Raw genomic sequence first — 15,852 nt, 5'->3', positions numbered from 1 at the left:
ATGAAGTTATTTACAATTTGGTGAGTTAGGTTAGGTAGATTCTTTTATAATGTGATATTGTTACAACAAAGTGTCACATGGCAAATAGTAGCAAAATGTATTTTCAGTCCATTTGCTTTAATATATGTGAAGCTCGACATTTTTAGTCAGTCTCATTTCTTATGTTCTTGCTGTAACATCAGTATGCAGACGTATTTAATGCTGTAATTATATATTATTTGAAAGGAATCATTTGTTTGGATAATCCATTGGAATTAAAAAGTGCTCATTGGACTAAAATAAATTCTATGACTATGGTGAATTATTCAAAGGAGTTCTGAGTAATGTCATTTCGATAAATCAGTACCACTGGCAGGCCAGTACATTCAAGAGTCTGACATTCATTCAGAACATTGAATTCTTTTGAATGATTATATAACCTTATTTGGATTACTTTATTTCTAAAACGTTGATAATTAAATTATTAGTTAAGTTTTACAAAACTTGCTGGGGATCCGAGTGGCCGAGTGGTCTAAAGCACTCACTGTTACAGATCATTTGCCATCTCACCTCTGTCTGTGTGAGTCTGAGTCTCGGGTTTGGTCAATGTTGATATGTGAGAAAGCTTGTCAGAAGCTTCTTATTCATTGGTGGTTCTTTCTGCTGAAAAATGGCATTAAACCCTACAAAGAACAACAACAAAACTTGCTGGTTCAGTTTCTTTTGATTACTTTGTTTATTACCATAGATTCATAATAGTGGAAACATTCGTAAAGGCTAAATCATCCGAATAATACCGAATCTTGAAAAATACGGGTCCTAAACACTTGCTGGTGCCATTACAACCAGATACTATACAATTTTCATCACATAGTTAGCAATGTAAATCCTCCTGCAAATTGAGAAACCCATTCATTTTTCACATGCGTACAAATTAATCCAATGTTCTGCAGTGACATCCATGGGTCAACCGATTTGCGTCGAATGCTGGAACACATGATTTGAGAACACCACCATAATTAATATCAGAAGCGAACACCACGATATGTCCTATATGGGAGTGATCCTTATGTGATACACTATTCTCATTTGGCATCTGATATGATGAAGTACTCAGCCTAGTATCTACAAGTAATGTTTTAAAGCATAACTGACAGACATTATTCTTAGCATGTCTGTGTCATAAGCCTACCAATAAATGTGTAAATCTACAACAGCTAGGTTTTTCTTCAACCAAAGTTTGCACATCAAAGTATACAAGTACCAAATCCGATGGGGCCCTGAGTGGCCGAGTGGTCTAAAGCGCTCTCTGTTATGGATCACTGCCATCTCACCTCTGTCTGCGTGGGTTCGAGTCTCAGATTTGGCTAATGTGGGTATGTGAGAAAGCATGTCAGTAGCTTCTCGTGGGCCAGTGGTTCTTTCCGGGATTTACCCAGGTTCTGCATCCACCATTAATACTGGCCGCCATGTATAGCCTATAGTGTGCTGAAAAATGCCGTGAAACCCTACAACAACAACCGAATCTGATCACCAATATTCACCTGAGTCTTATTTATATCGAATGCAGGCTTTCTTTTCTCACATCCACTTTATACGAATGTCCTGCCTCTCTTCATTCCCTCTCAAATTGATTTATTTTCACCAGTCTTGTGCGAATACTTTTGTTGCTATCAGTTTAATCACTAACAGAACGTGTTGAATGTATCACATCACTATTTTTGGATAACACCAGAGAAGAAAAAAAATTATAAGCAACTTCTGGGACTGAATTATTCTACACTGAATATATGAATATCTTTCAAATATAACACCCTTTTTGGCAATAAATGGTTAGTTGTTCTTAATTTGTTTAATTCAAAATTTTAGTTAGATTGGAAGAATTGTGAAATTTGTGATGAATGACAGCACTGAATCTTTAATAAATTCCAAACACATGCAGTCAGCAATTCCTTCCTGTAAACAGCGCATTTAAAAGGATTGTTATTCACCTTTTATATATATATATATATATATATATATATATATATATATATATATATATATATATATACACACACACATACACACACAAATACAGATACACATCATGTTAATCATGTACCTCTGGTAATTCGTCCATATGTGTAGCAACCAGAATTACAGGAGGGTAATTTGGCTCCACCTCCTGACTTTGTCCTGTGCTTCCTGTTTGTTGCTGTACATGAGAATATATTGAATTCAGCCAGTAGATAGCATATTCTGCAAAATTGGAAAACAAACAGTGCATAATGATTTCTAAATAAATTGCATGATCTATGACTGCAGTAATGAAACACTATTCTTATTGTTAAAAGGAAGACTCAAAGACAAGTGCAATTTTTCCATACATGCGATAAAATTCACAGACAGAGGAAAATCTTACAATAATTGTGATCTATCTCAGTCTTGGTTTCTCCCAGAATAACAGCCTCAGATGGACCAAAGATCACTCATCAGGGTGACATCTGCTTAACAGTCAAGTAGCTGCCCATTTAATGATTTACTTGGGCAATTTCTGTCAAATTGTATTTGATGGTGGACAGTTGTGAGAAATATCTGCAGTCATATTTCATATTGTCTCAGTAAACATCAGTATAAAATTTAAAGTCATTCGTACAATTATGCTTACTGTTATTTTGGCCAAATTCAAATGAGTAGTTTAATATGATGACATTTCAGTTTAGTTTTGGTATGTTCATATAAATCGAAAAGTCTTTTGGAGTGGTTTTATAACCATACTGGTGAGTGGGAAATACATAATTGCGCAGGGGCCCCCTAGTGGCCGAGTGGTCTAAAGCGCTCTCCATTACGAATCACTGCCATCTCACCTCTGTCTGCGTGGGTTCAAGTCTCGGATTCGGCCAAGGTGGGTATGTGAGAATGCTCACCAGTAGCTTCTAGTGGGTCAGTGGTTCTTTCCTGGATTTTCCCGGGTTCTTCTTCCACCATTAATATTTGCCGCCATATATGCCTATCTTGTGCTGAAAAATAGCGATACACCCCACAACAACAACAACAGAATTTTGTGTTATTCTCAACAATGATTTTTGCTTCTTCTATGTGTGGACAACTATATGACCTATTAGTGGCGCAAAATTTGGTTTCCAAGTCTAGAACGATAATCTACAATGCATTTATTGTAGGCCTCCTCATAACCGTAAGGGTATGCCATCCACAAAGTTTAGTCAAGGAAACCACTCAATAGTAAGATATGGTACAGACTCTTTCAGTCAAACTGACAATAAACTTTTCACCACAAAATCAAAAGAAATTGTCAATATCCTATGGAAGACCTCCACAAACTGTGGCTAAGGTACATGTTCTAGAACTAAAGTCATAATGGAAAAAAACTGCAACATTTCTGTTCTTTTAACCCAAGTGACCTTCACCTTTGACCCCCCCAAGATTGATATATTTGTTTTCTTGCCCAAAGTGTTTGTTTGTTTGGCTTATGACACAGCAATACATGTAGGTTATTTAGTGCTTTATGACACAGCAATACATGCAGGTTATTTAGTGCTTTATGACACAGCAATACATGTAGGTTATTTAGTGCTTTATGACACAGCAATACATTTAGATTATTTAGTGCTGAGTCAATTGGAGTAAAGTGCCATCCACAATAGTATCTACAGGAGGTGTAAATCATTCTCAAAGTTTATTGAAGGCTTCATGTGCTGAAATCAATTTTAATTTATAGTGACAATACATCCGTCATAGCCAAATTGCAAATCATCAACAGAGTTCAGTGCTGGTAGATCATGTTCAAAAGCTGTTTTTCTTTTATTGATCTCTTGCTCTTTTGACCCCAAAATCAAGAGGCTTATTCCTGGCCAAAAATAAAAGCAATTCACAAATTTTGGTCAAGGTCGCATCGTTACAATATTATTAATGTGCAGAGACCATTTATCTTGTAGTCAGTGACTATGGTATTGAACTTTTTGATCTCAAGATCATTGGCTTATATCTTACCTCAAAACGCAAACTACTTACAAGAAATAGTATGGGTCCATGGCGGAGAAAGAGTTACGGTAAGAAAACCAGGTCCAGAAGGACAACGCAGCATGCTTTCTTGGTTTATTTATGATGTATACATGTGAGAATTAATCAAAATGCACATAACATAGGATGGTGAGATTGTCAAAGTATGAAATACAAACAAATTATTTGGCACAGAAAATACCTTATACCCTATGGATTGTTGTCTTAGAAAGCAGTTTTTCTTCCAGAAATTGTCAAAGAGCCTTAAAGTTTCATCTGGTGCATGTTTTATTTGTTGTTATCCTCTACTGAAATACCAAATCCACATTTGAAACGAAATGTTCCTACACTGCATTCAACTTTAAATAGTGTACATCAAAGATGATGCAAATTCACACTGGAAGAACAAAATATGACTTTAGTTATCAGAAAGGTTTTATCTGATTTTCATATTATATATATATATATATATATATATATATATATATATGTGTGTGTGTGTGTGTGTGTGTGTGTGTGTGTGTGTGACCTGCTAACTGAAAGTGCAAATTCTGAATGATGCAACTGCTGTTTCATGCATTCTCATTTATTATTATTATTATTATTGTTATTATTATTATCATTTTAACGTATAAGACTATGAGCTAACAGAAACTTAAAAAAGTCAGACAAGAAATCTAGGTGATTGACAACATTTTCTTCCAAGGGTGTTGTATGAACAGAGCTTCAAAAAATCATTAAATTCTACAATTCTGAATAAACAGTGCCTGAAACATGAATTGAAACCAAATTTCATTGCTGCATGAAATAACTGGATCATTAAGTTACCCGTATTTCTGTTAGAATGGTGTAGTAATTGTAAACTTCATGCACTCTCCAGCCATGTATGATCATCTTAGCGTAGCTGTATCATCAGATAAAGGCACAATATTAACTAAAGATAAATTCCTATAATCTGTTTAGTCAAATCAGTCATAAGCAGCCATACACGTGCTCTTTCATTCACTCACACAAGGATAACTTGTGAACCTGCTTATAACATGAATGGATCCTATTTTTATCAACAAAACATCTACATAATTGACTCCAACATGTATTAGATGAATGTTAAGAACATCGTGATCAAAACTGGAAAAGAAACCATGACGTAATGTTTGCTTTATTGCTGAAAATGTTGGTTAGTGTCCAGAAATCTGAATCACTATCATACAATTTTCAGATTTTAATACAGTGTTATATATTTTGTTATATTTTCTTTGTAAAAGAAAAACAAAAAAAAAAAAAAAAAAAAAAATGGTACAAGGTAAAATGGCAAATAAATCTTTGATATAATTTTGATCAGTGAAAATGCCACTAATGCCTGCCGGAGGAAACAAGTTAAGAAACAAGTAGCAATGAAATATATTTTGTCAAGTGAAATTTTATTATGGTTTTAGTCTAATTATCAAAATTGCAATGTGATCTTCTATTCAAACATGGAAAATGTGAATCTACCATTACAACTATGTCAATGGGCATTTCTCTTAGAACTTAATTGTTTGGAGACTGTGTTTTGATCTCTGATTTGTAGACTTATTTGTTATATTGTTTACACTTATTTAGAATCAGATCTGTATTATCACGTAATTTATTTCATGTCATTTCAACTAAAGGCAATGGACTATATAAAAAAAATGTTAAAAACATGCAAATCTTACTTTTGTTCTGTGTCAACTCATTTCAATTTTCCACTGAAACACTGTTAAAAATATTATTGAACACTCAAACACTGTTAAATGAAATACAATTTTTATCATTGCTTTCACTGTTGTCACTTTTACTTTAATCAATTTTGTTCCAAAATAAATGTCCAATCAATGTTTAGAACTGTTTTAATTATTTTTCTTTTTTATATACGTTAAGGAGGCAGGTATCACAGCTGATTGTATAGTGCAGCTGGAGTTGGCTGTCTCCAAAGGAAGCAATTTGGGCGAAATAGAGAAACATGGTTCATACAGTCCCAGTAGGCATTTTTTCAAAGACTTAAAAACAAATTCTTCTGGTAATTGAACTTTCTCCATTTTACTTTGTTTAGCACTGCATAATTAGGAAAAGAGTGGAAAGCATATAGCTAATTAGGATCAAAAGTATGATCCACTATATGATAACTAATCATGTGGTGTGTCTTTTGATCTACTCAATTTTATATAATTTTATGTACTATTTTTGGAACAATATATAAATAATAGAAGTTCGGAGTTTAAACAGTTATACATGAACCCTTCAAATTCTAGAAATTTCTAACACTGAATAAACAATTTAGAAACTATCATTCCAATATAACTACTTTTCTTCAGTGTACATGTCTTTGGTTTTGCGGGGATTAAGGCCATTTATTCTGCACATGATATGTTACACAGAGAAAGAACACAGGCAGAATTACTGACCCACTGGAAGCAACTGGCAAACTTCCTCACATACCCACTTTGGTCAAACTGAGACCAAATCCACAAAGATAGGAGCTATTTGAGTGATCTATAAAGGCGAGAGCCATAGACCACGTGGTCAACTGGATCCATACCTTTTTCAAAGATTTGTGATTCCTTTCAGCTGAAACATTGTTTTCTCATATATTTATTATCAAGTATCAGGAGGTTTCATCCTAAGTTCAGCATTTAATGCTGGTCCATTATCTATTTTTTAATTCAAATGGGAAACCTAATAATTAAATGTCAACACTTTCATCTCAAATATGAATGGAGATATAATGATCATACTGTATACTCATTCTATCTCCTTTTCCTGGGGCATAAGGTCTTTTGTGCACATGGATTTATGCCAGTTGTTCTGTAATGTTATTAATTAATGTTTTCTTTGGGCTTTTTTTAAATTAGAATAGTTATAACCTATCCATCTGACAGGAATTACCAGCATGTGAAAGTTAAATTTCATTGTTCGCATTATAGATACATCGGAAGAGTTTGCAATGATCTTTGTCTCCAAAATATTACTATGCAGTAAACAGCCATATAATCACTAAGTACATCAAATATGATAAACTAAAATAAATTCTGTTTAAAATAAGTTCTCTATTAATTTGAGTTTAGAATAATCAGTTTGGAAAAAATGGGGGGGGAGGATAAAGGAATGATGATTCACCTGGAAGAATTACCTCAGCAATGAATTTTAAATTAATAGTCTAATTATTAAAGTAACAATAGGAAGATCAGACATTTCACATTATTCTTAAACATGGACTCCAATGGAGTGAAAGTAAGATTAGAAAAGACAAGACAAGATTAGACATGACGACTGAAACCAGGTGACTGCAAAATAAAAGTGACTATTAGTGCAGGTTGATTGTATTCATAACACTAGCTCCCATATCCCCATCTATAGGGTTAGTGCCTATAAACCACCTTTGAAATGATGCCCAGTACATTAAAGAAACAAGAACAGTTGCAATGCAATGAGGCTGCACCTATGTATATTGCTTTTATATATACGTTTGCCAACACCTACAAAATCAATGCTGATGCCAGAAGTAGTATGAAAATACTGTACTTGATAGAAGTGAGCTAATAACTGACTGATTTCACTTGATTAAGTTTCAATGATAAATATCAAGGCTCGTGGTCAAAGAAAGTACTACTGTTACTTACCTTGTATACTGCATTCTTTGCACCCATTCAAATCCATGTGGCACATATCCCCTCTAACTAGATCATCCACTGACATAGTTATATCTGTGACAAGGATATACAAGGTTCGCCATGACATAAATGCCTGGTGAGTTGTATAAAAAAGAAACTGGCCAGCAAAATCTAGGATAGTGACATAAGAAACAGGCTTTCCAGAATATGTTAGGGACTTGTTTCTGATCACAAACCTATCAAAGTCTGACTGGGTTTTACTCTTTTCTAATCCATGTGGGCTGGGACTTGTGTTATGGACTTCAATCAGACTGCTTCTGTGCTCATCTGAGTCATTTGCAGTTGTTATGTCAGTTTGTGTAATGTGTTGAGTCTCTAGAATGCCTGCAAGCACATCCGACTTTACATCAGACAAATCCGACTTCTTAACATGTTCATGAACAGTATTCACCAGGAGTTGATCTGTGTTGGAGAAATGACCTTCTGAAATTGAAATGACAATTCATTAGGCTCCATCATCATGGATAGGATCATTTAGTTACAAAATCTGCATAACACTTCCAAAAATAGTGTACAGTATAAAAGATTGCTCAACCTCCAGGTCTTCATAAAGATGACCATATCATGTACTAGTTTCAGAACAATCCACTGAAAAAACTTAGGAATTGCATTCACAAAACTGTGCCAAATATTGTTATCAGCTCTAGTCATAAAAGGCAATAACTCTTATAAAACATTATGTAATTGTCACCATGCATATCTTTCGATGAAGACCATAATATGTACAGTGATCCATACAAAACTGCAAATAAATTGCATGCTAAATGTTTATATTTACATTTAGCTGCAGAGTAAAAATGGCAATAACTAAGTAAAACATTGCAAGTGTACAGTAATTTGCTGACATGTACACTGGACATCCTCCAATGAAGGCCACATGTACAAAGTTACATATAATCCATTCAAAACTGAGAGATTAGTTGTGTTCACAATATTTTGTAATATATTACAACAATCTTTCCAAGTCAACAAGATCTCTAACAAGAGTCTCTGGAGTATAAATGATCTGTTGACACATGCATCTTCACACACTCCATGGCATGTACCAAATTTCAGTGAACCATAAAAAATGTCAAGACTAAGTGCAGTCACAAATTCCATCATATGCAACATTTAGCTGAAAGAGATCAAAGCTAGTAACTCAAACAAACAGAATGCAATCAATGATTCCATGTTCACTTATATGAAGTTTTCTGCCGCCAGTGAAAAATAATCATGCTGAAAACAAATTTATGCTACCAAATCAAGACAATGAATTTATCCATTTAAAAAAAATTAAGCTTATTTGTACATATGCATTTTTGGGATTTCATTTTTAATTGGTTATATATAGTATGTATTGTGTTAATGTACCATTAAACAATATATACACATTCATGTATTGTGTTAATGTACCATCAAACAATATACACACATTCATGTAGTGTGTTAATGTATCATTAAACAATATACACAATTCATGTATTTTGCTAATGTACCAGTAAACAATATACAAACATTTATGTATTGTGTTAACGTACCATTAAACAATATACACACATACATGTATTGTGTTAATGTACCATTAAACAATATACACATATACATGTATTGTGTTAATGTACCATTAAACAATATACACACATTAATGTATTGTGTTAATGTACCATTAAACAATATACACACATACATGTTTTGTGTTAATGTACCATTAAACAATATAGACGCATTAATGTATTGTGTTAGTGTACCATTAAACAATATACACACATACATGTTTTGTGTTAATGTACCATTAAACAATATACACACATTAATGTATTGTGTTACTGTACCATTAAACAATATATACACATACATATTTTGTGCTAATGTACCATTAAACAATATACACACATTAATGTATTGTGTTATTGTACCATTAAACAATATATACACATACATATTTTGTGCTAATGTACCATTAAACAATATACACACATTCATGTATTCTCTTCCACGGCACTAGCAAGATAACACAATGAGAAAGAACATTGTTTTCTATGATGCCTATAAGTAGAGGAAATATACATTCATCTGCCAAACAGTTAAGTACAAGTCTAGTGAAGTTGGCCTAAAACGTCTGGAACAGTAGGTTCCTTTTTGACAAAAATTTGACTTTTGAGTTTAAGTTCTGTAAATGTTGCTCTACTTGCAACAATGACCTAAATATTTGACAGTAGATAGGAATCATTTGTATATATTAAAAGGCCTTTATTTAGTCAAATTATCTCAACTGATATTTGAGGAAACTTAGAGATATTTTAATTTTGTACTGGTGACAATATTTGATGGCAGATTGGCATCATTTGTATCTTTTGAATGTTTTTTATGCCAAACTGCTTTCTGTCAAATTCGATAAAATTATGCTGAGCAGTGTTTTAGAAGTTGTCTAAAGGAACGTATTTTTAAGTAATGACAGGAATCATGCTGAATTGGCATAATCTGAATACATTTTAAAGACCTCCCAGAATGCTGTCAAATTTTGTCAAGTTCTGATCTGAGATGGTGTTGAAAGGTTTTTCTATTGCTAGTAACGGTGGCCATATTGTATGGCAAATCAGCATCATATGAATCATTTTGAGAGTTTCTCGCTAGGATCCTTCTTCATAACTTGTAAACAGCAACAACAAATGAATGATGCATGATAGGCAAAGGACCTTAATTAGCTCAATCAAAACTTCATATTTTTTTTTACGAGAAAAATTATCATTGTTCTTGAAAACTGCTTTAGTAGCTATTATGATTATCCACCCCATAAAGTCAGAGTTACTGGATAATAGTCTCCGTGTTTCAATAACCTTGGACTGACAAATATTTCTTGCTTCAGGAATTATCTTGTGTAGCCACTATAGCTGTATGTGAGAGAAGTGGGGGTGAATATGTGATATAGTATACATATGGATGCAGGAGAGAGAATAGACACAGACGATATGTGAACTTATTAGGGGAACTTAAGAGAACAACTTAACAGAAAAACTTTATAAAGCGTCCATTTGTTAGAAGATGATAGCAATAGAGGCAACAGTCATAGATGTATATAATGGAGATACATTATTAGCACATACAACTATATCAGAAAATCACATAGTTGAGCTGTAGTGTAGAACTTGGAGAGGTGGACAGAACATTAGAATGTGTATTGTTAGATATAAACAGCAGTTTGCCAAATTGATGTTTTGTTTCAAATATTATAACACTGAGGTCCCTTAACCCTGAAAACGATAATGGTACATTGACGATAAGAGATGCCGGATCAGAAGAAGACACACAGCTGGTTAGAATGCACATGAAAAGCATGCAGTTTCTCTCATATAATTCCCCTCTTCATTCACACATATAACAGACAGCTAACCTGTTGATGGTACCATATTACAATAAACAATGTACAGCCATTAATATGTGCAGTGCATTACTGATGGAACATTTATGTCTACTTTCAACTACATTGGTCAGAAAGGGCCACCTGTGTAGACTAGGACGTAGTGAGCATGGAAAAATCACTGTCGTCATGAGTAAATAAATCCAGAAGCTATACTAACAAAGATTAAAATGTAGGTCACAGTAACCTTCATTGGTTGCAGGGGCAAAGTATTAACATGATCAAACTATGAAGTGTCATGATTCAAGCATAAATAACAACCAATAAACTTTAAAACAGAACATTTCAACAAAGTCATTGACACATGAAATACAGGTCATGAACATATATTTTTAAAATAAGGACGTAGTACTTATCAAGATGCATCTCCTCACAAAGTGTCATGAGATGCTGCCACACATTTCTGTATTTGAGTAAGATTACATAACTCCGATGAGGGAGGGGTAATTGTGGGACTCGAGGGTTGTAGATAAGATGGTGAACATTTGTGCACCCATCAGCTCCCCTTATAGATGCTCAGGTAATGGGTAAACTATGCATCGCCGCTTCTGTGTGTGTTTTTGATTGGTGTCAGACCATCCAGTTCTTGTTCTGGGCAAATGATCTTTTTGTTTACATTTTGACATGACTGTTAACTGATATCATGAAGATCCCAAAGGAGCGTCAACTGAGCTCACTTCTTGACCTGTTTAAGCAGCTGCAAGAGGTTAGTTTTGTTGGTCACATATATTCTGGAGTACCACGGAGGGGGACGAGGCCTCCCAAAAATGTCTCTGCCTCAAGTGTAGCAGAGTGCAGCATGATTTTGCTGTGGTTTGGCAAGACATCTCCTATGCAACATCACTGAGGAGGTGGAGCATCTCCATTAAGAGTGCCATAAACAAAGAAAACACAGGCCATGATGTCATTCCTACAATCTCAGTTACACGCTTTACTTTTTATGAGGCTGAAGAAGGCTGCCAAAACAAAATCAGCATGCAATGCAATGGTGACACGCATTCGGGCCATAAGCTCCATGCTTAAACCAGAAGGCACGCTAAGGTCCCATCCAAAACACCACTTACTCGAGATATCCCAGCATTGGTGATAGGCTGGGGGCTTGATGGGCCAACCTGTCAAATGGACCCTATTACTGGATACAGAAAACAGTGGTTGAAGTGCAGAGCTGGAGAGGGCAGCATGGTTACAGAATTGTCTTACACTTAACCCCTAATGGGGCTGATGGGACAGACACTATTCTTGGACATTGTTAGTGAATGATGTATCTCAATACAGCTAGATCATCCTGGCCAAAGAGGATGAAATGTTACCAACCTGAAACCAAAGAAGGGATATCCTTGGCACCATGAGCAGAAACAAAAGACTCATTAACCAGAAAAGGGTGTCTACACATGTAGCAGGAGCATATGTTTTATAATTTTATAGTCATGTTTTAATTAGGCAGAAATAGGTATTTTATGTAGTTAATGTTTATTACTGAGTGAAATACAGTCATCAGTTGCAATTAGTGTGTTGTTCTCAGTTTACACATATTTAGCCATTTAGGTAACCTTGAACTAGGATTACCTGTAAGAGTTTTGTTCACTGAGCAATGCAACTACCCTGATTGCTGGTCGTGCTAGGTTGTTCTATTGTATGACAAGTGGTAAACAACTTTCTGATTGGTTAGTCTGCTACTTGTCTGTATAAACAACATAGTATGAACAGCATATTAGTGGTCAGTCCATTAGAGTTTCTTGTGCTTGCAAGAAGATGTAAATTGGCCTTTGTCCCATATGATAAGGTAAATATATTTATAATATGATTAATGTAATAGTTTATTTTATATATACTCTGCATATTTCTCGGGAATGCATGTTGCTGTATTTTATTACATTTTAATAGGTTATCAACCTGCATTTTATTATTAGCATATCGTTCTGTCCATACCTTTCTTTGTCTGTCTCTCTGTTCCCTACTTGTGCTCTAAACACTGACTGTTGTTTAGGTTTAGTTGGTCCATTATCTCTCTAGATGGATAATCAATAAATATATGAAGTTGTAAGTTATTCGTATTGAATGTACTGTAAAGAGAATCAATGTAAACATGCAGAACAATAATGCACTGATGACGATATTATTTATTATTGTAGTAAATGTAGTTTTTATTGTACTTGTAGGGTTTATGTTACAAAGTAGGAGAAATGTCTCAATCTCCACCTATCAACCCAATAATGCACAATAAATCCAATACTGACCAAAACACTGGACTTGTATTTTCTCACCAAGGAGTAGAAGGCAAGTGCGGTAACACACATACAGTATGATTAAAAGGGAAATTACAGAACGAATGCTAATCAAATCAGCTTGCCTGGTTGGATAACTAAAGGCCAACTCCCCATCCCAAAGATAAACATCTTTGTGCACATAAATGGGGGTTGGGTAATATTTCAATCCATGTCACAAAGCTTAAAATTTGACCCCATCTTCACCTAACAGTGATATTTATTCAAAGGCAGGTAACCATTCACCAGCAGACAAAGAATGGTACAGTGATAAAGCCACAACAGGTTTATTATTTTTTCTTGTTATTATTTGAGTGAAAATGCTGCAGCTTTTCCTTCCCATAGTCACTACCAGTACTTGGACACCACCCTTGTGAGGGTGCTGCTCCCCCAAGACCTACTCTCTTTGGACTCAACCAGAATCAGTCCCTCACTGGCACAGATGACATCAAATCAAGTATAAGGGATAAGCAAATGGGAAAACACAATATTTCCTCCCAAAACAACCGCTCCGGTGGCCTAGTGGTTAGAGCGTCCGCCTCGGATGCAGGAGGTCGTGGGGTCGATCCCCGGCCGAGTCATACCAAAGACTAACAAAAATGGTACTAACAGCTGCCTCGCTTGGCGCTCAGCATTAAGAGGTTAGTGTTAGGATTGGTTGGCCCGGTGTCAGGATAATGTGACTAGGTGGGACATTATGCTACATGTCTGCGGCATGATGCCCCAGTGCTAGACATCACTATAAACTGCCACATTGCAAACATCGTAGCGATATGACTGAAAAATTGTTAAAGCTATGTTAAAAATCAAAATCACATCACATCACATCCTCCCAAAATCATTGGTAACGGGATAAAAGAGGCTAGTTTGACAACGCAAGGCTTGAACACAACAATTTTAACATTAGTGGGTAACATGATTGAACTTATTCTTTGTTACAATTCTTGCATACATGTCAAACTAACAGTACCCCATGAGATATAAGCGTAATTATTGATATTATAAGTGAAAAGAAATCGTAATTTTGGCATACAGTGTTAATCTATATAGTACATGCCTGAATTACAGCATGAAAAAGATACATTTTTTTCCTACTAACCAGGTTCTGCAGCTGTTTAAAAGTATTTGCCACAATGGGCAAAACCATTATAGGTTAGAACTAAAATACAAACACAAAATATACTGACAAATTATTTTTATTCAGCACTCAAATTAACTAGTCTGAATGTGTATCTTTTGCTAAATGATTATAAACATGAACTCAAATTCTGCAATGAGCATGATGTGCTCTAAGTGCTGTATTCCATTAGCGCATATTTGTTTAAAAATATAAAACTATGTTTATTTGTCCTTTTATTTCTGATCTGCCATATTTTAAGTTTGAAAAGATCCATTTACTCTAACATCTTCCATCATATAACATACACAAGTCACAACATAAAGCATTTCGCTTAAGATTTGGTGCCATTCTCTCTAAAAGTATAGACTGGTCCACTACCTAGCTTCTGAATAATAATGAATCTGTGAGGCAAAGTTAAAAATGAAGAAAATCGTCTGTTATTTTGGCAATAAGTCATATACAATTGTTATAAATAAAAAATAAGGAAAGTGTATATACGTCTACAATATCTAGTACTCTTACACTATTCTCAGGCAGCAGTTATCATTTTAAGGTAATTCTAAACTTTATATGAGTGCAATTAAAGAGATGATAAAAGCAACGACAATCACAACTTTTTATTGCTTTATTGTAATTTTAATTTTTTTTTGTACCAAAAAAAGTGCAATCCATATACATGTGCGACAAAAATGTAATTTGGTTAAAAAATATGATTATGCCAAAAGCATAATGGTTGGTATGTATATTCTTGGTATACAGGTATCTTTATTTTGAGAGAGAGAGAGAGATAGGTCAACTTGTTTGCAAGTTTGATAGGCATACCCATTTTGGTAACATTCCATTTTTTTGTGTCATGATCTATCCTGCAGCATCCAGAATGTACCTCAATGCCTTGAGTTGAAACATAGGGAGATTCGTTCTTTATTTCCTGTCCTAATATCCGTTTTGTGAGAGTTGTTTTACCAACACCATGATGTCCCACAACCATTAGTCGAATGTTGTATACCTTTTGTTTCCCAGCCTTTAAAGCATCCTGGAAAAGTTGCTGTGATTTCATATCCATTTTGCGTATCTCAGGTGGAAGCCCTATCCATGGAATGAAAAAGACAAAATAAATATGAATGTTACTTCTCATTGGCAACTTAACAGCACCAAGAGACCCTGAAAATCCAACATACCAAATATGACAACAAAGTTATTGAGGGGTGGGGGTAAAAACAAAATTTCAATGATGTAATAAATATGTATAATTATTGCTATGTTTATTATTCCATGACTGAATCACCCTTGTCCTTATAATATGAATTCATTCTCCCATGGATAAACCTCAATGGAGAAGTCTGGAAGGAATCTAGAGCATGACACAGACCCATTCTGAGGCTCAGGTCCCTGGCA

The 15,852-nt window shown here is 34.7% G+C and overlaps 1 protein-coding gene across 1 annotated transcript; it reads right to left on the bottom strand.

Moving 5' to 3' along the window:
• Positions 1–2,071: 2,071 nt before the first annotated feature.
• On the bottom strand, positions 2,072–15,520 carry LOC149782397 (uncharacterized). Its single transcript, XM_089935128.1, has 5 exons — positions 15,341–15,520; positions 13,003–13,082; positions 12,138–12,238; positions 7,623–8,096; positions 2,072–2,220 (listed from the first exon to the last, which is right to left on the bottom strand). Exons 1-5 carry the CDS (start codon positions 15,518–15,520, stop codon positions 2,072–2,074), a joined length of 984 nt encoding a protein of 327 aa, XP_089791254.1.
• Between the last annotated feature and the right edge of the window lie 332 nt (positions 15,521–15,852).

The sequence above is a fragment of the Sinohyriopsis cumingii genome, chromosome 15 (genome assembly GCF_028554795.1).
Source record: "Sinohyriopsis cumingii isolate HCF-2022 chromosome 15, ASM2855479v2, whole genome shotgun sequence".
Taxonomy (NCBI): Eukaryota; Metazoa; Mollusca; class Bivalvia; order Unionida; family Unionidae; genus Sinohyriopsis; species Sinohyriopsis cumingii.
The sequence above is the reverse complement of the archived record's forward strand: the minus strand, read 5'-3'. Positions and strand labels throughout refer to the sequence as shown.